Source organism: Rhincodon typus, chromosome 1 (genome assembly GCF_021869965.1).
Source record: "Rhincodon typus isolate 14 chromosome 1, sRhiTyp1.1, whole genome shotgun sequence".
In the NCBI taxonomy this organism is placed as follows: domain Eukaryota; kingdom Metazoa; phylum Chordata; class Chondrichthyes; order Orectolobiformes; family Rhincodontidae; genus Rhincodon; species Rhincodon typus.
Window position 1 is genome coordinate 140,416,040 of NC_063332.1, and position 25,939 is coordinate 140,441,978.

General features: G+C 39.8%; 1 protein-coding gene across 5 annotated transcripts in view; it reads left to right on the top strand.

The window, feature by feature from the left end:
• Positions 1-25,939, top strand: part of glrbb (glycine receptor, beta b) — a 168,715-nt gene that overhangs the window by 44,487 nt on the left and 98,289 nt on the right. For 4 of the 5 annotated variants that reach the window (XM_048598598.1, XM_020531754.2, XM_048598587.1 and 1 more), the window contains exons 3-4: positions 3,190-3,296; positions 21,647-21,714. In XM_048598598.1, coding sequence (XP_048454555.1) covers positions 3,190-3,296; positions 21,647-21,714 — 175 coding nt within the window. Of the gene's footprint in view, positions 1-3,189; positions 3,297-9,267; positions 9,332-21,646; positions 21,715-25,939 lie in introns of those variants that run through there. The other variant, XM_048598605.1, reaches the window with a different exon arrangement.

The following is a 25,939-nucleotide window of genomic DNA, read 5'->3' on the forward strand; positions in this document are numbered from 1 at the left end:
GCTACACCTTCACCGAATTTCCTATTCTTCCTGAATGTCATATACCTCTCTAATATTTAGGATTCAATTCTTATCATCATGCATCCTGGTCTCTGTAATGATTGTCAGATCATATTAATTTACTTAACTGTGCATTTTATGAATGCTAAATGTATCTAGATACATGTCTATTAATTGCCCGTTTCTTATTCTTTGGTCTATTCTTGTCCCTTTCTGCCATTCACTGACCTTCATTGCCCATAGTACGAACACTCCTATTACTCTTGCCTTGATTTTATACCTTAATTTTATGAAGCCAGCATTTATTTTCTGGTTTCTGGACTGAAATGAGAAAGGGTACTGTTTTAAACCTAGGAACTGTGGAAGAAGGTGTGGATTTAAAACAAAAAGAATTAATGAAGCTCCTGGTTTGATGTACTTTCAAGGTGGCCTTATTCAAGTAGTAGGGGAAGATGTTGGACACACGCTCACAGAGCTAAGGTGTCTATTATCAGTGTTGTCCAGTCAAAAAGTTGTTAATTGGATGTTTCTAACCAGGAGAAAGAGTTTATGTGTGTGTGTGTGTGTGTGTGTGTGTGTGTGTGTTTAGAAGTATTCAGCACCAAAACACATTCTTGATTGGTTCCTGTGTAAGGGACAACAGCTTCATGTTTAGACAAGATGCAGAAACAATCAACCTGTGAAAGATAAAGCATTCCTCTTGCTCTCCCTTCTGTTGGTGGAGAAATAAATGAACATTGGAAGCAGCTAGCCACTCTGTGTATATTCTCTTCTTAGTAGGAAAAAGGGATAATCACCTTGAGAGACACTGAAAAAGTGAATCCTCAACGGTGAATTAGGGTTGTGAATCAGTGTGTCTACAACCTCATGTCCTTGTTGAAGAGTTGTTACGGAACCATCCAATGAGCAGGCCATATTGGATCTGGTAATGGGTAATGATGTAGGCCTAATAAATGATCTCTGGGTAGAAGATCCCCCAGGAAGTAGTGATCATAACATGATAGCATTTAATACTCAGCTTGAGAGTGAGAAGCTCGGGTTGAAAAGAACACTGCTTACCTTAAATAAAGGGAGTTAAAAAGAAATGAGGATAGAGCTAGCTAAAGTGAACTGGGTGGATAGACTAGCAGACATGACTGTAAGAAATCAATGGCAGATATTTTAAGGAGATAATTCATGACTCTCAGCAAAAATACATCTCGGCACAGAGGAAATATTTTAAGAGAGGGATAAACCAATTGTGGCTAACCAAGAACATTAAGCAGAGTAATAAATTAAAAGAAAAAGCATGGAAGGAGGCAAAAATCAATGATAGTTCCAACGACTGAGATAAATTCAGAATCCAACAAAGGAAGACTTAAAAAAAAATAATAAAAGGGAGAGAAATTAAACTCCAAGGGCAAACTAGTGAGGAACATAAAAACTGACAATAACAGCTTCATTAAATATCTAAAAAGGAAGAGAGAGGTCAAAGTGAATATAGGCCTGTTAGAAAATGAATCTGGGGAGATGGTTATGCAGAACAAGGAAATGGCAGAGGGCTGAAACAGCTATTTTGTATCAGTGGAAGATACTTTGAACACTCAATTAATACTAAAAAATATGGGGGAGGAATTAAGTACCATCACCACCACTGAAGAAGTAGTACTGGACAAAATAATGAGGCTAAAGGCACATAAGTCCCCTAGCCTTACTGTTGCAGCTGGGATCCTCAAAGAGGCAGCTACAGAGATCGTGGATGCATTGGTTATAGTCTTCCAAAAATCTTAATATTCTGCAGAAGTATGGGACGACTGGAAAACTGCTGTTGTGACACCCATATTCAAAGTGGGAGGGAGGCAGAAAGTAGGGAACTAAAGTTTTGGAATCAATTATTAAGGAAGTAATGGCAAAAGATTTGAAAAATATTAATCCAATCAAGCAGAGTCGGCATGACTTCATGAAAGGGAAATTGTGTCTGAGTAATTTATTAGAGTTTTTTGAGGAAGTCTCAATCAGAGTCAATAGAGGAGAACCAGCAGATGTGTTGTACTTGAACTTCCAGAAGGTATTCCATAAGGTGGCTTACAAATGGTTAGATCATAAGATTAGAACCCACCGTGTTGGAGATAGTATATTGGCATGAATAGAAATTGAAATATTAAGTGGGGATAAGGGATTCTTTTTTAAGTTCACAACCAGTGACCAGGTTGAGGTTCCACGGATTAGTGCTGGGACTGCAAATATTTCCAATATATGTTAATGACTTGGAGGAAAGAAGTAAATGTATGATTGGCAAATTGGCATCCGACACAAAAATAGTTGGAAAGATAGGTTGTGAGAGGGGTACAGACAGTTTAAAGAGAGATATTGATAAGTTAAGTAAGTGACCAAAAATATGATGTTGGTTATTTTGGAAGGGAGAACAAATGATCAGAGTGTTACTTAAGTGGAGAAAAACTTCAGAAAACTGCAACACAAAGGGACTTGGGGTACTTGTGCGCAAAATACGCAGATAGAAAAAAGGTGCAGCAGGTAATCAGGAAGGCTAATGGAATGTTGGTCCTAATTTCAAGCGGGTCGGAGTGTAAGAGATGGGAAATCTTACTGCAACTATACAAGGTACTGGTGAGACCACATCTGGAGTACTATCAGCAGTTTTGGTCCCCTTGGTTAAGGAAAGATAGTTCATTGGAGGCAGTTCAGAGAAGGTTTACTAGCATGATCCCTGGTAGGGAGAAATTTCCTATGAGCAAAGGCTAAACAGGTTGGGACTGTACTCACTGCAGTTCATAAGAAAGAGAGGTGATCTCACTGGAACTTAAGATTCTTAAGGGGCTTGACGGCGTAAACGCTGAGAGGGTGTTTCCCCGCATAGAATCTAGGACCAGAGGGCATGGTTTCAGAATAAAGGGGTTCCAATCTAAGACTGAAATGAGGAATTTCTTCAGTGAGTTCTGAGTCTTTGGAGCTCCTTTGCTACCAAGAGCTGCGAGGGTAGAGTCCTTGTGTATTTTTATGACTGAGATAGATTCTTGACAGTAAGGGAATCAAGGATTATGGGAAAAATGCAGGAAAGTAAATGTTAGATCAGCCATGATCCTATTGAATGGCAGAGCAGGCTCAAGGGTATGAACAGCCTACTCTTGTTTGCATTTCTTATGATCTTCCAAGCAAATTGAACATTCACAAAGTTTTTGTCTGTTACAGTGAGCAGTCTGCTGAAGACCTTGCACGAGTACCTGCGAATTCCACCAGCAACATCCTCAACAGATTACTTGTTTCATATGATCCAAGAATACGGCCAAATTTCAAAGGTTTGTGTCACTTCACGTGTAAGAACAGCAGCAAACATTCACCATTAGGCTATTGTAATGATGATTACATTTTATGTAGAGTGCCTTGTGCAGATTTATTAGCATAGCAGTAAATGCATTATACATTAAGGGTTATTTCATATCCTTCGAGTGTCAATGTATTTTGGTAAATGTTTTATTATATCAAATTTATTTTTACCCAGCCTCGTTTTATAAGTCAGTGCATTGGAAGTAATAAGGATCCTTAAAATGGAGATTTATTGTGAGCAAAGATTCATAATCAACAGGACGAGTTAATTTTCATTCTCAGGAGGCTCAAGAATCCATTTGAGAAGTTGGCGTATGAATGAATTGAGAAAACCTAACAATTTATAAATATGCTGCAAACGTAAGAAATTAAATGCCAAACTGATATCAATATCATTGTGCCTTTACTTCCATTAGGATATCTATCATTTCATGTGCTTAGTTTACAATCATGAAGGGGATCTGCTTAGTATCGACAGCAACATACATAAATAGTTGCTTTCTTGTACAGAATTGAATCATTGCAAAAGAGAGACACGAGGTCAACGCTTTTCTTCTTGCAGTCATCAGGACTGAGATGCAAGAAATCAAACTTTGAAAGGGAATGCCAGTCTACTCAGCATGAGAAGAAGGTCCTCATTGTTTGAACTATGTTTACAAGGAGATGCAGCAGGATCTGTTAACTTTCAGTCTTAGCTCGCTGATTATAGCCCAGGCAGGCGGACTGTGGTCAGGGCATCCCATGTGCACCACAAAAACGATAGGAAATCTCTGCTTGGGAAATTAATGCAATACTGTACCAATATGCCTCCTGGCTTGTTGTAGTCACAGGACCTCTACCATGTGGCTCTCTGTACAGGCATCCAATTTACATCCAGGTCAATAAAAACTCAGTTGAAACAAGACTGCCAGCTTGTAACAGTTTCCATGATCATTCTCCATGAGGAAGTTGCAATGTATATAAAAATTCCTTCTGCCTACACGTTCAGGGATGTGTAGCCTATACAAATTAGGGTCCTGTGTGTGAATATGGGTAGTTTCTCCAGATACAATTGAAATGCGCTACACGTGTGATATTTAATTCTTGGTACAGTCTGGCTTATTTGGTGTATATTATCCAATAGTAGAATCATGTTTGTGCTACACACTAAGTTCAGAGCTTTGTAAGCACAGGTTCCTTGAACACAGTTGGCACACTTCCTTATTGGATAGTTAAAAGGTCATGTTATTTAATATGGTCTGCAAGTGGTTGAGACATATGGCTTATGTACCTGGCATCACACAGGCACTGAAATTCATATTACCACATTACTCATGTGTGGCAGGTTATGGAGGAACTGCACTCATTGGAATATAGAAGATTAAGAGGTGACCTTGTTGAAACATGCAAGATTCTGTGAGGACTTGACAGTATAGATATGGAAAGATTGTTTCTCATGGGAGAGTCTCAGAATAAGGAGGTGCATATTCAAGATAGAGGTGAGGAGAAATCTGTATTCTCAGAGAGTAGTGAATCTGTGGAATTCTTTAGCACAGAGGGCTGTTGTGGCTGGGTCATTAAGTATATTCAAGACCGTGATAAATAGATTTTTAATCAGTAAGACAATCAAATGCAGTGAGGAAAAGATAGTAAAATAGAGTTGAGAATTATCAAATCATAATGATCTGACTGGTGGAGCAGACTCGATGAGCTGAATGGTTCATTTCTGCACCTATACCTTATGGCTATGCGGTAAATCTGTATTCACTGGTCAGTATACATATTGAGATTCCTACACATTAACATGCTACAAAATCAACCTTATTGGAAACTTTCTAAATAGAAAAATAATGGGATAGGGTGGGTCTGGGTCTGGATGGGATGCTGTTCGGGAGGTTGGTGTGGACTCTAGGGGCCGAAGAGATTCTATGATTCCATGAGCTGTAGCTATCTGAACATAGTGCAAGTTTGATGAACAGGTAGGATGTATCAAAACTTATCCTTTATGATATTGGCCACCCTGACCAGATCACCACTTGTTGTATATCCCGCAAACTCATGAAAGAGCCTATGGCTGCCACTTTTGGCCCTGAAAGGCACCCGCTGTACTCATGGAAAGATAAAGTATCTCAAAAGTGAGCAACAAGTGAAGCTACCTGTCACATGCTGCTACTTCATAATAAGTACGTGAGTGGCATTCTTCATTAACCCAATGCTGCCATCAAGCCAAAAAGATATTCTACCTACCACATAGATGAGTTGCAGCACCGTTTGCTATCTGGTGAATAGGCATTAAGACTTGAGGACTGAATCAAACAGCACATTCCTTTGCCTGTCTGCAGTTGACAGCATTTCAACCATGCTCGCTAGCCTGTGCTTCTAAAACCACAGTGTCCAGCACTAGTTGTGGTCCTGCTATTAGACAAAATTTATTAAATGATAAGTTCAGCTGGTGCAGAATGGAAGGCTTGGGACTTTGAAAAATGGGAGTTTTAAATCTCTCTTTAAAATCCAGGGTAGTTGCTTCTAACATTTAGCATTTAACTAAGATTTGCTGTTTAAGTCAAATTTAAATTCTAAAGCTGCTCCAAAGCTTAAAGCAAGGAAATTCTCTGTTAGAACAGCTGTAGTGTATAAGTGTAGTGTAGATGGCTAAAACTAGTTCTTGAGCAATAGCAGAGCCGAGTTGCCACATCTACGTAACAATCAGTATAAGTATATGGCCTTTGGAGTGCAGTCATCATTGAGTACAGCTGGCAAAGAGTGCAAGATTTGGGAGTTTGGTGATTTGGGTGAAGAATATATACGATTTGGGAAGATTAAAAGAAGTATGGCAGTATGCCACTTCATCTGCTGAGATCCAGGGCAAACAGTTGAAAAGCATTGAATAATGAGAATGGCATTAAAGGACAAATCAGCTAGTTGGGCGGTATGTGCTTAGTATAACTTCCAGTTGTTAAGTGGTGTTAACATTTAATAGATACAGAAAGGTCTTGATTTTAAAAAAAGTTTTGCTTGACTGATTAAATTAATGAATTACATTTAGCTAATTAATATACAAAACACAAAGAGATGGACATTGTATCACAGTTGTAGACTGTAGGAATTTCTGAACTTGGAAGTAGTCCAGGGAAACATGTCTGTAGAAGATGCCTAAACCTACAGGAACTTCAACTTACAACTATTGAATTGGAGGCTAAATTAAAGACATTGCAATGCAACTGGGACTTGCAGAGATTCAAGGACACTTTGTTCCAGAAGGCAGCCGCACACCTTAGAGTGGCAAGCTGGCTGCATCTGGAAATTGAGGGACATTAGGGTGTGACCATGAGGAAGGCAGGTAAGGGATCAGAAGATACTGTAGTCCGAATTATCAGCCCTTTCAACCATCTGACAAATTTGAGGTGCCTCACTTGTGTAGACGAGAGCAAGCACTGTAGGAGAAGGAGCAGATGAAAATGGAATCTTGGTTCAGCACACCTTACAAGCTGAGGGCGTGATAGTAAAAAAAAAATGCAGTGGTGGTAAGGGATAGCGTAGTGATGGGCATGGACAAAGTTCTCTTCAAGAAAGAGAGAGAGTTCAGAAGGATGTGTTGCCTGCCTGGTGTCAGGGTTCAAAACATCTGCTCCACTAGAAAGGAACTTGTAGTGGGACAAGAGATCCAGTGGTCATTGCTGTGTAGATACCAATGACATAAACAGAGTAGAAAATAAGTTCTGCATAGAGAATAAGGAATGAAGCAATAAATTAAAAAGCAGAGCCTCAAAAGGTATAATCTCTGGATTATTATGTCAACGACATCCAAATTTTCATTGGGTACATAAAATTATTGAGATGAATATGTGACTCTTAGACTTATAGAATAAGTGTGGTTCAGTTTTTGTGTATTGGCACTTGTATTGGGAAAGGTGGGGATCATCGTTGGAAGAGGCTACACCAGCTGTGGCTTAACCAGTGTCTCATATAGTTCAGTCATAACTTCCCAGATCGTGCATTCTATACCACAACTAATAAAGACAAGTATTCCTTAGGCCTTCTTAAGCACCCTATTTATGTCTCTTCAGGGATTTATGTACATGCATACCAAGGTCCCACTGATCCTCAGTACAGCCCAGAGTCTTAGCATTCATCATGTGCTGCCTTGCCTTTGTTAGTGCTGCAAAAAATGCATTACTCACACTTTTCGTGAATTAACCACTAGTGATTTTTCATGCCCTTTTTTGCTGTGTCTTTTTTTTAAATAACCCCTGCATTTTCTCTACTCCTCTCGGGTTTCTATTGTGTTTTGGGCCCATGATATGTACCATAAGCTTCCCCTTTTTTCTTTATCCAATCCTGTGCGTTCCTTGATATCGAGAGTTCTCTGGATAGCTGCCACTGTTATGACCATCTGACTAGTCTGTCTGTATCTTATAATCTAAGGGTTTATTCCTTGCTGTTTACTATACAACCAACTTTTGGGTCATCTGCAAGTTTACTGATAAACCTCCTATGTTTGCATCTAAGTTATTAACCTACAGTACAAACAGCAAGTTACCAAGCACACCTCTGGAAACAGAATGCCATGGACGCTCGACTTTTTGACCAGTCTCCCAAACAACACCTTTACAGAAGCCTCACTGACATTTGTGTAGATTACACCAAATACATTGCTCTCATCCATACACCTAGTCGTCATCTAAAAATAAATCCACAATTTTTTTAGACATAATCTCCCCCTTCTAAGCCATGCTGACTGTCCTAAATTAAACATCTTCTTTCCAGATGGAGATAAATTCTGTTCCTCAAAAATTTTTCTAATAGTTTCCCTACCACTGATGTAAGACTCACTGTCCTCCAGTCATCTGGCACCCCTCCTGTGTCCAGAGAGAATTTGAAAGTTAATGTCAATGCCCCTGCAAACTCTTCCTTTGCCTCTCACAGCTGCTTATCTGGGCTTGGTTATTTATCCAACTTTAAACGCACTGAAAATATTAATACCTCCTCCTTTCCTGATGCTAATTTGTTCAGGTTTATCCCTGATTTCTCCTATATCGTTCTGCTGTATAGTAAATTCAAATAGAAAGTATTAATTTAAAACCTAACCTACGTCTTCCAGCTCAGCACGCATTGCCACTTTGGTTTCTAGTTGAGCCTATTTTCCCTGGTTGTCCCCTTGCTTCTAATTTTACTTCTAAGATGCCTTTAGATTATCTTTTATTTTACTCCATTATTTTATTCTTGCCCCTTCTTTGCTCTCCTAATTTCTTTTTTTTTAAATAATCCCTGCACTTTCTCTACTCCTTTAGGGTTTCTATTTTGTTTTTGGCCCATAAGCTTCCCTTTTTTTTTCTTATCCAATTGTGTACCTGACTTGACATCCAGAGTTCCCTAGAAGTGTTTACCACACCCTTCACATTTACAGAAATATGTCAATCTTGCATTTTCACTGTTGCCTTTTCAAATGACATCCACTGCTCAGATGTTGATTTTCTGATAAATATCCTGTCCAGAGTCCACTTTAGTCAACTTCAGCCTGATTTCTCCTTCTTCTTTTTTGTTTTGAAGGTCTACCATTGTACCTAAATTGACGAATCATCTTAGATATCATCCCTTTTATTGCAGTAAAAATTGATCAATACTACAACATAGTCTCCTCTTTTGCAACCTCCTCCCCTGTCATGCCAGAAGAATCTATACTCTGGAATAAATGTTCTAAGGTAAACCTTTGGGGAAAGGGATCAAATGTGGAAAGATGTGGTATATCAAAGAATAGAAATAAGGTAAGCTAGGTGTAGTGATTGGAACCACATGGACCTTGTTAACTACAAGGTTCTTGATTGGGTTGGTTAACCTGGGCCAATCAGGAAAGCCTCAGCTGACCAATGTAACCAGGAGATGAGAGTCTGCTAGTGTACTGTGCATTCGTAAATAAAGGGTGATTTGGTGATGGGACATTGGCTTCTGTGCAGTTATTTCAGGGGCGATGGGAGAAAACCGGATGTGCTAAAGAACATTTGCTTGCAACTGTCATCTTGGAGTTGGGGTAAGCATTCCTGGCATCATGCTTCTGTTTGGGAAGCTTGATTCATTTGACCCTGCTGTCAAAGACTGGGCCCAGTATGTGGAAAGAATGCAATATTTTTTTCCCAGCCAAATGACATTTGGGCAGATGAAAACCAAAGAGTAATCCTTCTGACTGTGTGTGGACCTGCAGCATTTTTAGTTATAAGGGGTTAAACTTTCCCAGACGCACCAGGCACTGAAACCTTCCAACTGTTGACCGAGTTGGTTAAGGAATATTATGATCCCAAAACCACCTCTAATCCTGAGATGCTTTTGATTTTATTTGGCTGTTAGAGAACTGGAGGAATTTGTATTGGGATCTTTGAGGTTATGATAGATGGCAGAGGCATGTGATTTTGGGTTAACACTGAATGAGATGCTGAGAAATGTTTGGTATATGGGATTAATGATGTAACCATGCAGAAGGACCTACTAGCTGAGGCCCAGCTGGACTTCAAACAGACACTGCAGCTTGCCTTCACATTAGAAATTGTGACAAGTGGAGCATGGGAACCACAGGGCATCCCAATGGAATTGGACACTCTCTCACCTGCCCAACAAAGCTTGGGGAACACCGCTTGAGTGTATACAATCGCAGAGCTTCATGCAGGGCATGTCCAGAGCCAGAGGGCCCTAGGCCATGCACAGCAGAACCCCACAACAAAGCTGACCCTCGGCCAAGTGGCTAAACAGTTCTTCAGGATGTGGGCTGCAAACCATTGTAGTTGCTGCCAGTGTGCGGACTCGGAACAGCAAAGGAGTCCTAAAAGGCCTGACTTGAGTAGGAAAACTTGTAGGCTGGTACCCAGGAGAGTGCACACCTTGGATAGTTTCCCTACATGTGGGTTGGAACAATTAAATTGCTTAGTGACACCCAAATTGGAGCCATTTGAAAGTAATGTTTGGTTAAATGGTGACCCAGTTCCCATGGGGCAGAACTGGTTGAGAAAGAGATTCACCTTGACTGGCTCAACACTTTTTGATTGGAAAATGGCTGCTTCAGTGATGTTTTAGTGAAATACCCAGGAGTTTTTCAAGAAGGGCTTAGGACAATCAAAAGGGCCAAAGTCACTTTACATGTTGACTAGGACACAATTCCGAGCTTTTTGCAAGGCCTACCCAGTGTCATTTGCCTTGCAGGCAAAAGTAGAGGCAGAAATCAGGAGGCTGGAGAGCAAAGGAATCATCGAACCCATGCATTTTGCAGAATGGGCAGCGCTGGTCATACTGTTTGTGAAGCCCGATGGCTCATTTAATCTTTTTGGGGATTTAAGTAAATGGTAAACTGCTTCTTGCAGCTGGATAAATACTCCAGTCCTCACATAGAGTACTTGTACACAAAGTTGGGCAGGGGGGTGCTGTCCTTCATGAAGCTGGACATGAGACATGCCTACCTACAATTGTGACTGGATGAGGAGTCCCAGAAGTACGCTATAATTAATACCCATAAAGGTTTGTATCAATATACAAGGCTGCCATTTGGGATACTATCAGCTTTTTCCGGCGGACCATGGAGAATACAAGGGTTACTCCAGGGTGCCATTTATCTGGGTGACTTAGTAATACCAGGGAAGACCAATAAAGAGAACTTGGAAAATAAAGCTTAAACATTTCTCCCAGGAGAGCGTATGTCTTTGACTGAAAAAATATGTTCCATGCACCCCAAGTGACCTACTTGGATTACAAAGTTTACAAAGTTGACAAAGCCAGGTTACGCCTGTTAGAAGAGAAAGTGAGGGTGATCAAAGGAACCCTGGCTCCCATGTTTGTACCAGTGCTTAGGTCTTTCCTTGGGTTAGTAAATTTTTACGGAAAATTCATACATAACTTGGCCTCCACCTTGGCACCCTTACATTTTTTAATCGAAAAAAGGTGAGCCTCGGAAATGATTGCATAGGCAAGTAGCAGCCTTTAGGGAAGTGAAAAAGCAGCTGTCATCATTCTAAGGTGTTGGAACATTTAGATCCCAAGCGAGATCTGGTGCTGACGTGCGATGCCTCCCAGTATGGTATTGGGGTGGTCTTGGCTCAGCAATGGCCCAACAGAAAGGAATGTCTGATAACGTATGCTTTTCAGACTCTGGCTGATGCCAGATGCAAGTATGCCCAGATAGAGACGGAAGGGTTAGCGGTTGTCTTTGGTGTGAGGAAGTTCCACCAGTACCTTTTACGGATGAGAATTTGCCACAGTAACAGATCACAAACCCCTGTTACAGCTGCTGAAGGACGACAAGGGGGTGCTGCCCATAGCTTCTGGTAGAATTTAGCATTGGGCTCTTATTCGCAGCACGTAAAAGTGCATATTAAAACACGCGGAAGCCAAGTGGCTAATGTGGATGCCATGAGCCACCTACCACTGGCAGACAGTGCCTCCCCTGGAAGAGTCTATTTGGTTTTAATCTTTCTGGACACCCTTTCAGCCATGCAGGCAATATCTGAGTGCGGACACAAAGATCTTGTTCTAGTGAAACTGAAACAGCTGGTGGTAATGGGGGAAACAAAATGGCCATGGCAGCCAGGATTGAAACCTTTTTGGTCCTGGCAAGACCAGGTCAGCATAGAGGATGGCATATTATTATGGGGAGCAAGGGTGATTGTCCTGATTAAAGGTTGCCACCAGATACTGGCCAAACTTCTCCACAGTCATCCAGAGGTTTCCAAAATGAAGATGCTGGCAAGAAGCTATCTGGTGGCCAGGGTTGGATGCCAACATAGCTGTGTTGGTGGGGCAGTGCCTGGAGTGCCAACAAAGATAAACATTTTTCACCAGCAGCGCCCCGACATTCATGGAAATGGCTGGGTAAACTATGGACTCGGCTGCATGTCGACTATGCCGGTCCTTTCATGGACTTAATGTCCCTGGTCATTTTGGATGGCCGTTCAAAATGGTTGGACGTGCATAAAGTTCTTTCAACAAACTGGGGAATAACGTTTGAGAAGCTGCAAGCATCATTTGTGATAAAGGACTCCCAGAAGTATCAGTCACGGACAATGGGATGTCATTTACCGACAGGGAATTCGAATATTTACTAAAGTCAAATGGCATTCGGCACATAAAGACCGCTCCCTACCATCCGTTGTCCAATGCTGTAGCGGAAAGAGCAGTCCAAATGTTGAAGGCAGGCTAAGGAAGCCTACAACCTCAATTGTTACCAAACTGTCCCAGCTCCTGTTCAATTATAGGACAACTCCACATGCAACAGCAGAGTTGCTGATGGGCAGAAGACTCCACACCAGGTTAAATCTGATTATTTCCAGACCTGAAGAGGGGGGGTAGGTGTGAAACGGCAGCAGGAACACCAGCGCCTGCCAAAAGCCTCTTCTAAGTGAGATACAATTTAATTTGGAGATGAAGTTTGGTGCCAGACCCATGGAAATGGCCCTGTATGGGTACAAGGCGAGGCTGATGCAAGGTCAGGTCCCATGACTTACAAAATTCAGGTAGGTGATACGGTTCAGAACAAACACCTGGATTGCCTGAAAGCCATTACCTCACAAACAGGGCACGAGCAAAACATATCTGGCCCCTCAGAACAGCTAGAAGGCCCAAGAGACCGCAGGTGGCCCCCGCTCCCCATTTAGTGTAGAGGAAACCTCAGAGTCCTGAATGGATGTGGCCTCAATACCGATGCCACCAGAAGAAGAGGAGGAGACTCTTCTGCGATGCTCCCACACAAAAGATGGGCCATGGTCTGATACGTGCCACCTGTGCCTGAGTCCGAGTCGGAGGAACCAGACCTGGGGTGAAAGCGTTGCAAGGGAAGTTACAAGCAAAAGACCAGACTTACATCCCTGGACTTAGTCGGGGAGGGATATAACGATTGGAACAGTTTGAGCTCATTGGCTGTGTAGTTCTTGGTTGGCACAGGTAAACAACCCCAATCAGGAAAGCCTTGGCTGACCAATATAACCAGGAGATTAGAATCACCTCTGTGAAGGACTGACTCCAAACTGGCTGGCCAAAGCCAGTGTACCTGTGCACTACTAAACAAAGGGTGACTTGTTCATGAGACACCCGGCCTCTGTGCAGTTATTTCGATGGAAAAATAGGAATTAAGTTCAAAAAATGGACAGAGAGGGGAAAACAATCAAAGAATGTTCCAATAGTCAAGACTAGATGTTACAAAGGTAACAAAAAGACCACACTAAGAGCTGTACATCTAAATGTATGTAGTATTCATAACAAAGGAAATAAAATCATGCTGCATGTTGAAGCAAATAAATATGATCTGATGGCCATTACAGAGATGTGGCTACGTGATGACAAGATTGAGTATTAAGTCCAAAGTATAAATACTTCTGAAGAAGGGTCACTGGACCTGAAAGGTTAACTTTGCTTTTTCTTCAGCAGGTCTGGCAAGATCTGTGAGTTTTTCGAGCAGTTTCTGGTTTTGTTTCTGATTTCCACCATCTGCAGTTCTTTGCTTTTCTTGAGCATTAAATAGTAAGGAATAAACAAGTTAGAACATAATAAGAACTAGGAGCCGGAGTAGGCCGTCTGGCCCTTCGAGCTTGCTCCGCCATTCAATAAGATCACGGCTGATCCTTTCGTGGACTCAGATCCACTTACCTGCGTTCTCACCGTATCCCTTAATTCCTTTATTGTTCAAAAAAAAATCTACCTTTTTTTTAAAAACATTTACTGAAGTAGCGTCAATACTTCACTGGGCAAGGAATTCCATAGATTAACAACCCTCTGGGTGAAGAAATTCCTTTCAGTTCAGTCCTAAATCTGCTCCCTCTAATCTTGAGGCTATGCCCTCTTGTCCTAGCTTGAATTGTTGAAAAGTTGAATTGAAGAAGAATGTGACCAGTGCCAGCAGTGGGTCACAAGGATCAGTGCTGTGTCTACTGTAATGGGCCAAGGAGTGGCAGATGGAGTTTAATTTGGATAAATGTGAAGTGTTGCATTTTGGTTAGACAAATCAGGGCAGAACTTGTACACTTAATGGTAAGGTCCTGGGGAGTGTTGCTCAACAGAGAGACCTAAATGCAGGTTAATAGTTCCTTTTAAAGTGGAGTCCGAGGTAGACAGGATAGTGAAGACGGCGTTTGGTACACTTGCCTCTATTGGTCACTGCATTGAGTACAGGAATTGGGATGTCACTTTGCAACTGTACAGGATATTAGTTAGGTTATTTTTGGAAAATGTGTTCAATTCTGGTCTCCCTGCTATGGGAAAGATGTTGTGAAACTTAAAAGGTGCAGGAAAGATTTACAAGGATGTTGCCAGGGTTGGAGGGTTTGAGCTATAGGGAAAGACTGGGGCCATTTTCCCTGGAGCATTGGACGTTGAGGTTTATAGATAAAGTTTAGAGGTTTATAAAATCATGAGGGGCATGGATAGGCAGAATAGCCAAGGTCTTTTTCTGAGGGCAGGAGAGTCCAAAACTAGAACGCATAAATTTAAGGTGAGAGGGGAAATATTTAAAAGGGACCTAAGGGGCAAATTTTTAATGCAGAATGGAATGAGCTGCCAGAGGAAGTGGTGGAGACTGGTACAATTACAACACTTAAAAGGCATCTGGATGGGTACGTGAATAGGAAAGGTTTCGAGGAATATGGGCCAAATGCTGGCAAATGGGACTAGATTAGTTTAGGATATCTGGTCAGCATAGACAAATTGGACTGAAGAATTGTTTCTGTGCTGTTTGACTCTGACTGTAAGAATAGCAAACTAGCTGCAGGTCAAAGGGCAGCACAATTAGTCATTGGTATAACAGATAGAGATAATCTTCGTTCAGGAGATCAAGATTTTGAATCTGTGTTTGGGTAGAAATGAGGAATGTTAGAGCAAGGGGAAAGTGTTAGTGGAAATGGTCTACATGCCCACTAATCGTACCAATAATATAGGAAGCCGTATAAGAAACATTGGGCACATAAAGGAATGGGAATAATCATGGTTGATTTTCAATTCATATATTAGCTAAAAGGAAAGAGAATGAGTTCAAGAGGGTATAGATTTAAAGTGATCTGCAAAAGAAGAAAGGATAGCATAACAAATAACCTTTACATTTAGTAAGTAGTTAGGGTATGGAATGCACTGGCTGGAAGTATGGTGGAGGCAGGTTCAAGTGAGGGATTCAGGAGGAGATTGGACGATTATTCTTATACAAATAATGTACAAGGCAAAAGGTTGGCACTTTGTAATGATGCTCATTTAATGTGTAGGTGCAGACACAACAGACCAAATGGCATCTTTCTGTGCTGTAACACTTTTTTGATTCTGTGAACTGGAAAAATTAATTATCATTGGTAGCCTGGATAGGGAGTTATAGCTTTTGAGATGATTTCTTAGTGTAGCAAATTCTAAAATGAACCAGACAGCAAGTTATATTAGATTTGGTAGTATGTAAGGTGATAGGATTAATTAATGATCTTAGGGTAAAGGCACCCTGAGGCATCGGCAAATACAATTTGATTGAATTATGCATGTATTTTGAAAGGGAGAAGAGTTGGCCTAAAATTAGCATCATAAACTTAAATTAGTGCAACAATATTGGTCAGATGTGCTGATTTTCTCCAGCATTCTGTGTTCATTCCAGATTTCCATTATCTGTAGCATTTTTTTTTATCAGAAATTTGTATATTTTAGTGAGATCACCCCTTATTCTTATGTTCTAATAAATAAAGATCTATTCTGTGCAGCTGTTCTTCATGGGTCAACAGCCATCCTAGAAATCAGTCAAGTGAATCTCTTAAGTAGTTCAAAGGCTATACATCCTTAAGTATAGGGACCAGTATTGTACACAGTATTCTAGGCAGAGCCTCACCAACATCCTGAACAGTTGTAACAAGACTTCACTGTTTTTAAATTCCAATCTCCTAGAAATAAGGGCCAAAATTCAATTTGCCTTCATACTTGCTGCATTTGCATGCCACTTTTGTGTTTTATGCACAAAAACATCCAAACTGCTCTGTGCTACACTTCTTTGCAGTTTCTGTTTAAATAATATTCTGCCTATTGATTCTTCCCAACAAAATGTATAACCACACGTATTCCTGCCTCAAACTCCACTGTCAAGTGCCTACTCACTCAACATACTTACATCCTCATCACAACATGGTTTACCACTGATGTTTGTATCATCAACAAATTTCACTCCTCCCCTGTCTCCCTCATTAATGTAGTTAGTAAATAAAGGATGCTCTAGGACTAATCTTTGTGGCAGTCTGCTCAAACTGTTTTTTTAAAAAAAATCTATTAATCCCAGCCTTCTATCCCTTGCGTGTTAACCAATCCTCAGTCCATGTATTGGATTATATTACGCCCAGTACTGTGAACAATAATAATAATTTCTGCAATAACTTTTTATGTGGCACCTTATCACCTTCTGAAAATCCAAATACATCCCACCAATTCCCCTTTATCAATCCAGCTTGTTATAACCTCAAAGGACTCTAGGAAATTTGCCAAACATGATTTCCCTTTCACAAAGCCATGTTTACTCTTTCATTGGGTTAAGCTTTTGTAAATGAACTAGTTCTTTCCTCATAATGGATTCTAGAATTACCCCAATTCTAGATGTTAGGCTAACTGCCGTGTAGTTTCTGCTTCTTGTATCCCTCTTCTTGAACAACCACGTACCATTAATAGTTTTCCGATCCCTCAGAATCCAGTGAGTTCTGAAATATTTTGTCCAATGCCCCCACTTACGCTGAAGCAACTTCCTTTTTAAAACATTTGGATGCAGGCTACCCGGACCTGATGGCTTGACTGCCTTTAGAACCGTAAAACATCGGAGCATATGTATAGGCCATTCAGTTCATTTATTCTGCTCCACCATTCAATGAGAACATGGCTGATTTTATAATCCTAAACTATTTTCCCTAATTTCTATAATCCCTTACTGATTAAAAATCTGTCAGCCTCAGCCTTGAATAAACTTAACAAGACAGTGTCTACAGCCCTCTGTGGTAAAGAATTGTAAAGGTACTTTATTCTGAGAGTAGAAATTCATCCTCATCTCTGTCTTAAATGGATGACCACTTATTCTGAGATTATGCTCTCCTGACCTCGTCTCCCACTAGCAGAAACAATCTTTCTGCATTTAGCCTTTCAAGTCACCTAAGAATTTTGTATGTTTCAATAAGGTCACCTCTCATTCTTCTATACCCCAATGAGTACAGTCGCAGCTACTCCAGCTGTCCTCCGACCAAAATAGATAACCTCATACGTATTCACATTAAACTTCATTTGCTAAATTTTGGCCCATTTACCTAACATCCATTTCCATTTGTAATTTCTTATTTCTTCATTGCAACTTATTTTCTACCAATTTTAATGTCATTTCCAAATTTGGCTGCAGTACTTCCTGTTTCCACATCCAAGTAATTCAAATACATTTTGAATAGTTGAGAGCCAAGGACCAAACCCTATGGTACTCTACTAGTTACTAGTTAGACCCATTTATTGCAACTCTCTGCTTTTTGTTGGTTAGCAAATCCTCTATCTAATCTTGTGTTATCTTACCTTACGTATTAACTTTTTGTTTGGCATCATATCCAATTCCTCACCTAAGTCACTAATATGTATTGCCAATAATTGTGGCACAGCACTGATCTTTGTGACACTATTTAGTTCAATTAGTTTGTCCCTCAAGATAGAGACACTGGACAAAATAGAATGTTGGAAAGATTTATTTACAGATTCAGAAAATAATTCAAATTCACTTAATTCCCTTTAAGCTAATAATATCCTTAGAAACACCTAAACCTCAGTGAGGCGTTACCATATAATGGTGCCTTCCTCAGGATCAGCCTGGAACAACTGCCGCCAGTTTCCTTTCAGTGTATGTCTGTGCAGTCGCTGAATAGTTTTTTTTCTTTCAGCTAGCGTCTGAACCTGAGACATCTGAAACAAACTGCAAACGCAGTGTCCGTCAATCCTTCAGCATCAACAGCCGCTTTAAATAGCTTAGTATAATTCATTAAATAGCTTAGTATAATTCAGTATTGCTGAAACAGGTATGGTGGTAACAGATAGTAAGAACTGCTGATGCTGGAGTCAGAGATAACACAGTGTGGAGCTGGAGGAACGCAGCATCAGAGGGGCAGGAAAGCTGACGTTTCAGGTCAGGACCCTTCTTCAGAAACGCAACTTTTAACGTGTTAAGAGAACTTTGACACTGCTTGATTATTCAAACTTTTTGCCTTTCTTTAACAAATTTGTGAATGGAGCCAGTAGAACGCTTAAAATTTGCAGCAAACTTCCAACAGCATCTACACATGTCTCAAAATATCTGGTTTTGTCTTAGGCTCTGGACAATCCCAGGTAGCCCTTATTTTCACTTCTGCAGGTGCTGACGTTGATGAAGGGTAAGTTGTTGGAGGTGATTCTGAAAGAAAGGATTTACCTGTATCTGGACAGGCAAGGAATGATTAGGGATAGTCAGCATGATTTTGTGCAAGAGAAATTGTGTCTCAAACTTGATTGAGTTTTTTGAGGAAGTAACCAGAAAGATTGATGAAGGTAGAGCAGAAGATGGTGCTTAATTGGACTTAACTAAAGCCTTTGATAAGATTCCACATGGTAGGCTAATTAGAAAAGTTAGATCACATAGCATTCAGGATGAGCTTGTCAATTAGGTACAAAATTGGGCTGTACAATAGGAGACAGAGGGTGGGGGTGGAGAGTTGCTCCTCAGACAGGAGGTCTGTGACTAGTGGTATTCCACAGGGATCGGTACTGGGCCCACTTTTGTTTGTCATTTTATATAAATAATATAGATGAAAATATAGGAGGCATGATTAGTAAGTTTATGGATGACACCAAAATTGGTGATGACCTTAGGTTATCTAAGATTATAAAGAGATCTTGATCAATTAGGTTAATGGGCTGAGGAGTGACAGATGGAGTTCTGTTTGGATAAATGAGGTATTGCATTTTGGTAAAATAAAGAGGGGCTTGACTTGTACAATTTTAATAGCAGGCCCCTAGGTAGTGTTGTAGAACAGAGAGACTTAGGAGTTCAGGTATGTAATTCTTTGAAATTTGCATCACAGACAGGGTGGTTAAGAAGATGTTTAAGCATGCTGGTCTTCATTGCTCGGTCCTTTTGAGTATAGGAGCTGGGACGTCATGTTGAGGTCGTACAGGACATTGGTGAGGCCTCTTCTGGAATACAATGTGCAGTTTTGGTTGCCCTGTTATAGGAAGGATATTATTAAATTGGAGAGTGTTCAGAAAAGATTTACCAGGATCTTGCTGGGAATGGAGAGTTTGAATCATTCAAATAGGCTGAATAGAATAGGCTGGGACTCTTTTCACTGGAGCGTAGGAGGTTGAGGGGTGATATTATAGAGGCTTATAAAATCATGAGGTGCACAGATAAAGGTCTTTTCCTTAAAGTGGGGAGTTCAAAATGAGGCATATTGGTGAGAGGAGAAAGATTTTAAAAAGGACATGAGGGGCAACATTTTAAACAGTGGTTATTATTAGAGGAACTGGTGGAAACCGGTACAGTTACAACGTTTAAAAGACATTTAGATAAGTACAGAAGGAGGAAATGTTTGGAGGGATATGGGCCAAATTTAGGCAGGTGGGACTAGTTGGATCAAAGGGTCTGTTTCCATTAGCTATGACACCAACACTCTGTGGCTAACTGGCCTTGTCTCATAAATGTGCCCATAAAGATTGGTTTTGCCAAAATCATTTTTTTTGTCAAGTTTATGATCAAATTGGCTAAGTGTTGTAAATATGCTTCCCAAATTTGGTTGAAAAGAGTTAAATTGTCAGTCACAACTGAAATGCAATTGCATAATCCTTCAGTGACTCTGTTGGGTAATCTTCAGGAAGTTGGTGGTATGCTTATTCTTTCTAAAAGACACGACTTTACCTTGATAAAGTTTATCCAGAGTTACAAAAACTGGTATCTCTTGGGCTATATTGGTCAATGAAATTTACTCATATCTCTTAATAAATTGGCTGTGTAACGATCCATGTTCAATCCTCTCTAATGTCCTTGAGTTGTTGAATTAGAAATGTATCAATCTTTGTTACCACATTGACTCTGACCTTGTGTCTATATATCAATTCAGAAGAATTGAGTCCTTTGGTTTAATTAGAGGCATCCTTAACGGCAAACAGTAGCAAGGGAATCCCTGAATCCCAATCATTGTCATTTCTGACAAAAGTTTTAATTAAGTCTTTAAAATTTAATGCTGTCTTTCTAGTGCCTGTTGTGATTTGGGATTAAAGTGAAAGATGTGATTGTTTTATTGCCAAATTAGTTTTTTTTTAATATTTGTGACGTAAAATTTGAATGACTCCTTGATGGTCTAATGTCCACTCCTGCCTCCATTTCCCAATTAGCACTAAATTAGCAAATAATAACACACAGATATTACTTTTGACTCAGTTTCTGAATGGGCTGTTCGATAGAGCTCTCTCAACTTGATGAGTCTGTTGAAGTTGAATTAAAGAAGTTGGCCTAAACATATAAAGTTACATGCGAACATAATAATTGTGGGTAGGAATAGGCCATTCAATCTGCTCTGTCCCTCCTCATATACAGCAGAGCTGTCCCCAGAAGATGTTAAAGGAATGGTGGGGTAAAGAGCCATAACAGTATAGGAGAAGTCTTCACAGGTTAAGCAAAAGTCCTCCACTGGTCAGACCATGCACACATTACTGTGTTTAGTTAATCATCTCCCAGCAAAGGTAATGAAAATTCTAGGAGGGAAGTATAAGAAATGGCACAGAAAAGGTTGAAAACAGTAGAGTGGATGAATGAGAAAATATATGATCATTTATAGCATTATAAAGATGGTGCTTAAGGGGGAATGAATTATACTTTTTTGATTTAACCTATTTTTCTAATCAACCTGTTCAGAAATATTATTACATACCTCTGGAACACGTGGGGACTTGAACCTGAGCCTCCCAGCCCAGGGGTAGGAACTCTACCACTGCTCCACAAGAAGATCCTTAAGTTTCAGAAAAATATATTGAGTATTTTGAGTTTATGTTTTGAGTATATATTGAATTTCAGAAAAATACGTATCACCTGAAAAGGAAGAACAAATGACTTGGGTAAATTGAAAAAAGGATAATTTTAAAAGTTATTGGAATAATTTCTTTACCTAAAAAATAATATCTGTTTAGATTAATCAGTTTGGTTAAGAACACTGGCCTTATTCAAAGAACAGTTAAATGCTTACAAAGGAGAGTTAGAGTGGGAGAAAAATAAACATCGGTGTGCTAATTGATCTAATCGTTTCTCCAAATTAAATATGTTCTTGTAGGTTTTTAGTGCTTAAACTGTGAAATTAATTATTATTCTTTTTGTTTCCAGATATTCCAGTTGATGTACAAATAAATATTTTCATTAATAGCTTTGGGTCGATACATGAAACAACTATGGTAAGATCTCCTTAAAAACCTAAGAAGTAGAGGCTCGCTTAATGAAGACTCAATATCCTTTTTAAACTCTGTAAAAATTAAAACATGATGACTTATTTACATTTTGGAAAGATATTAATAAGCAGAAAGGAAAATGAAAATGTCATAAATGATTGTATTAATGTTACAGGTTTGAAGGAGCTATTTTCCTTCAAATCATGAGGGAGGGGTGGACACATTGGAACCCTAGAACTCCAGTGGTAAATGTTTGGCCTGAAACAAAGGAAAATCGGACTTTTGTTAGGTTTCCTCTCTCTCCATCAGAAGACTTTTGGCCCTAACTGTTATTATCCTGTGTTTACATCCACCTTTAATGGGATAGACCAAGAAATTAATGTTTACTGGGGAAGATGGGAGGAAAACAAAGTTTTAATTGAGCATAAATCACTCAATGCTCCTGCCGTTAACTGGTTCTCACTTGTGAAGTGAACAACGATGGGGTGGCCAATGAAGGAGAAATTACAGGTTAGTGCAGAGAGGCAGTGGTCAGTTTCAGCACGACACATTCTGCCATTTCATCCACAATATCACTTAATTCTTGGCAGAGTCATGGAGAGAATTCTAATCCTGAAACCTTAAGGTTGCAAAGTGCTAAACAGCTACTTAGGTACTTTTGTGGTGTTGTCCCTTTGGAAATGTGCACATAGCATTCTCTCACAAATAGTGAGGAGATAATTCCCAAATAATAATTTTCGTGATGTTATGTGAAGAATAAAATTGGCCATTAAGCTGGAGAGAATTCTGCTTTTCAGCTTTTTCTAGAAGATGACAACTCCAACAGTACATTGTTCAATCAATACTACCATTGGTATTTCAATCTTGATTTTGTAATCAAGTCTCCATAGTAAGACTTGAATGAATTACCTCTGATTTGATAATTCAGTTCATTAACTCAATAGCATTACCTCCCTACTGACAGCAATTATAGGAACTGGTATTCAGAACTGATGTTTCACAAATAAGAATCCTGTAAACACCTGAATGGCCATGAGTAACCTGGGGCTAAATTTGGAGGTGGGTTGGGACGTAGGAAGGATGACAACATGGTAATCATCTGTATGCATGCGTTTTGCTGCCATGGCATTTTGCAAGCGACAGGAACCTTAGAGGTATGGCTACCCACTAAATGTTGAGAAGTTGAAGGAAATCCCTGGCTTATATATGGGATACTTAAACAAGGAGTTCGAAGAAAATCCTAAGACACTTGGGTACTTTTGTACCTACGATGGTGCCGTAAGTGGCGATTTTGTAAACTTTTCACTGCACTCATGTAAGTACCTGTGACAATAAACCTAACCGTAGTTCTAAAAGGAACATCCGTATCCTGTTTAAGCAAGAGTTAGACCAAGTGATGGGACTAATGTCTTAAAAAATGCATAATGTTAGTTTTGTTATTTATTGGTACCAAAAATTATTCAGTGCATTGATTCTGTGTGTTTTCCACTGCAGTACAGCTCTGAGAATCAATGACTTACACCAGCATAATAAGTTGAATTTCTCTCTTCCAATATATAATATTACGATCACAAAGCAGACCACTAGTTTTTTATTATATGATCTGACTGGGGACTAGTAACTTTTTAAGGTATACAAAGCATCAGATCCAGAAACTTAGTAAGAGAATAAAGCCACAAGATTCCACAGTTTTAAACAAACAACAACGAACTTTATAAAGTTAGAACAGTAATATAATCTACAATTTGTTTTCTAACACCCAGAATTAACATTAGGCAAATAAACAAATTGTGATCAAACATTGCATAAAATACCAAAAGTGACAATGTTGGATCCCATGGATTTCATAGCAAACTTTCCAGATGTATCGTCACTGTGGGGCATCAAATCTTCTTAACCTTTACAAGTGATTTTTAATTTCTTCTCTTTGAAAGATCTAGCTTCCGAACTCCTTCCAAAGTCATTCTCTAACTGAAGGCCTCAGTGAGTGCTCATCTCTTGACACTGCATCTTACTGGATTCATCTGATGAACTCCATCATCTACTCACTAGAAAAATTCCAACTCCTTAGCTACTTCAAGCAAAAATGCCCCAAACCATGGGCGTTCATGTGCCTTAACTTCCCTAACAGTTCTTTGACCAACTCTGGCAAATAGCTTCTAATTTGGATCCAGTAAGCTGCTAAGTGCCTTAGGGCTAGTCACCTTCTCCTGCTGTTAGCTAACTCACTGAATTCAATGACACAATATGATTTTATCTGACTTTTCAGAAGGCCACCTAAACGATTCTTTTCTGCATGAAACTTGCTTCTGTCTCTGTCTCCTTCTCCAATTGCCTGTAACCTTTGAACTGTTCTGAGTAAATCTTGAAATATTTTGAGTGGCTGATTGAATACCTCCCAACAAGACCCGCCCTGCTTGCAAGGTAGAACCACACATAGAACATAGCAACCTGAATGTGATAATGTTCACTATTCTTGCTTACAGCACAAATTGAAGACAAGAAGTATAATATCATAACATGGAAAACAGCTTTTCAGATCTTTGAAGATGTGAATAAGCAGTTTGTTAATAAAGTATCCAATTGAATTATTTCCAATAGACCAAAACTTGTTTCTTGTGCAGCTAATTTTAGTAAGATTAGGAATCAAAGTTCAGCCCAGCATGCACAATAGTTTGCCAATTCCAGCTTTAACAGAATGGTTGATTTGTTAAAGTCACGACATGTAGCAATACTAACGTTGCTGAAACTCTGACAGAAACACTGATGTAACAACAAAACAATTTGTGAAAAAATGAATAAGAAAAAACCATTCAACCTCTCTAGGTTCTGGACTTAAATCCTTTTCTTGGACCTCCTGGATCTGTACTGATTGTTTTCTTGGACCTGTGCACCTATTCCCTGCAGTCATTGTTCAGTCTGCAATATATCTATTTTCGTTACTTTTTAAGAGTTTCTTGTGAGGCCTCGTTATCAGCCCTTGATAGGAGTCTGTAAGTTATCCGGAACTGAAAATACTGGAACCACTTAATAGGATAAGCAACACTTAAAATGGAACAGAACAAGAAGAGGAAAGAAAACAATGCTATGATCTTGTTAAAAAAAAAGAACATGAAAATGGTTAAGTGGAAACTAGAGCTTGTTAAATTGAAAACGTGATAAGTTATGAGACAAAAGGTCCTAAACGAATACTTTGTGTCAGTATTCACCAAAGGGAAGGAATTGGCAGAGGAGGATCTCAGGGAAGGGAGTGACAAATTTCTAAGCCAAGTTGCTATTAAAAAGGAAAAGGTGCTGTGCGTCTTAAGTTTTTAAGGCAAATAAGTGCCGGGTCTTGATGGATCTATCCTAGAGTATTGAGGCAGGAAAGAGAACAACTTGCTGGAGCATTGACAGACAACTTTGTATGCTGTTTAGCCACAGGTGAGGTCCCTGAGGACTGCAGAATAGCCAATGTAGCTCCATTGTTTAAGAAGGATAGCAGGGATAATTCAGGAAATTACAGGTTTACGACCCTCACGTCGGTGGTCAGGAAATTATTGGAAAAGGTTCTCAGGGACAAGATCCATATGCATTTAGAAGGAAACGGACTTATTAATGATAGAGAGCATGTTATTGCGTGGGGGAAGCTGTGCCTCACGGACTTGATCGGGTTTTTTTTGAGGAGGTGACTAAAATGATTGGGAAAAGTGGTTGATGTTGTCTACATGGACTTCAGTGAAGCCTTTAACAAGGTCTCTCATGGCAGACTGATACAAAAGGTGAAGTCACATGGTATCAGGGTGAGCTGACAAGATGGATACAGCACTGACTTAATCATAGGAGACAGAAGGTAGCAGTGGAAGGATGCTTTTTGGAATGGAGGATTAGGACTAGTGGTGTTCCAAAGGGATCAGTGCTGGGACGTCTGCTGTTCATAGTCTATACAGATGATTTGGAGGAAAATGTAGCTGGTCTAATTAATAAGTTTGTGGACAATATAAAGATTGGTGGAGTTGCGGATATTGAGGAGGATTATTAGAGGATACAGTGGGATTTGGATCAGTTGGAGGCATGGGCAGAAAAATGGCAAATGGAGTTTAATCCAGACAAATGTGAAGTAATGCATTTTGGAAAGTCAAGCACAGGTGGAAATTATACAGTGAATGCTAGAACGCTTAGGAGAATTGATATACAGAGGGACCTGCATGTGCAAGTCCACAGATCACTGAAGATGGAAGTGCAGGTCGAT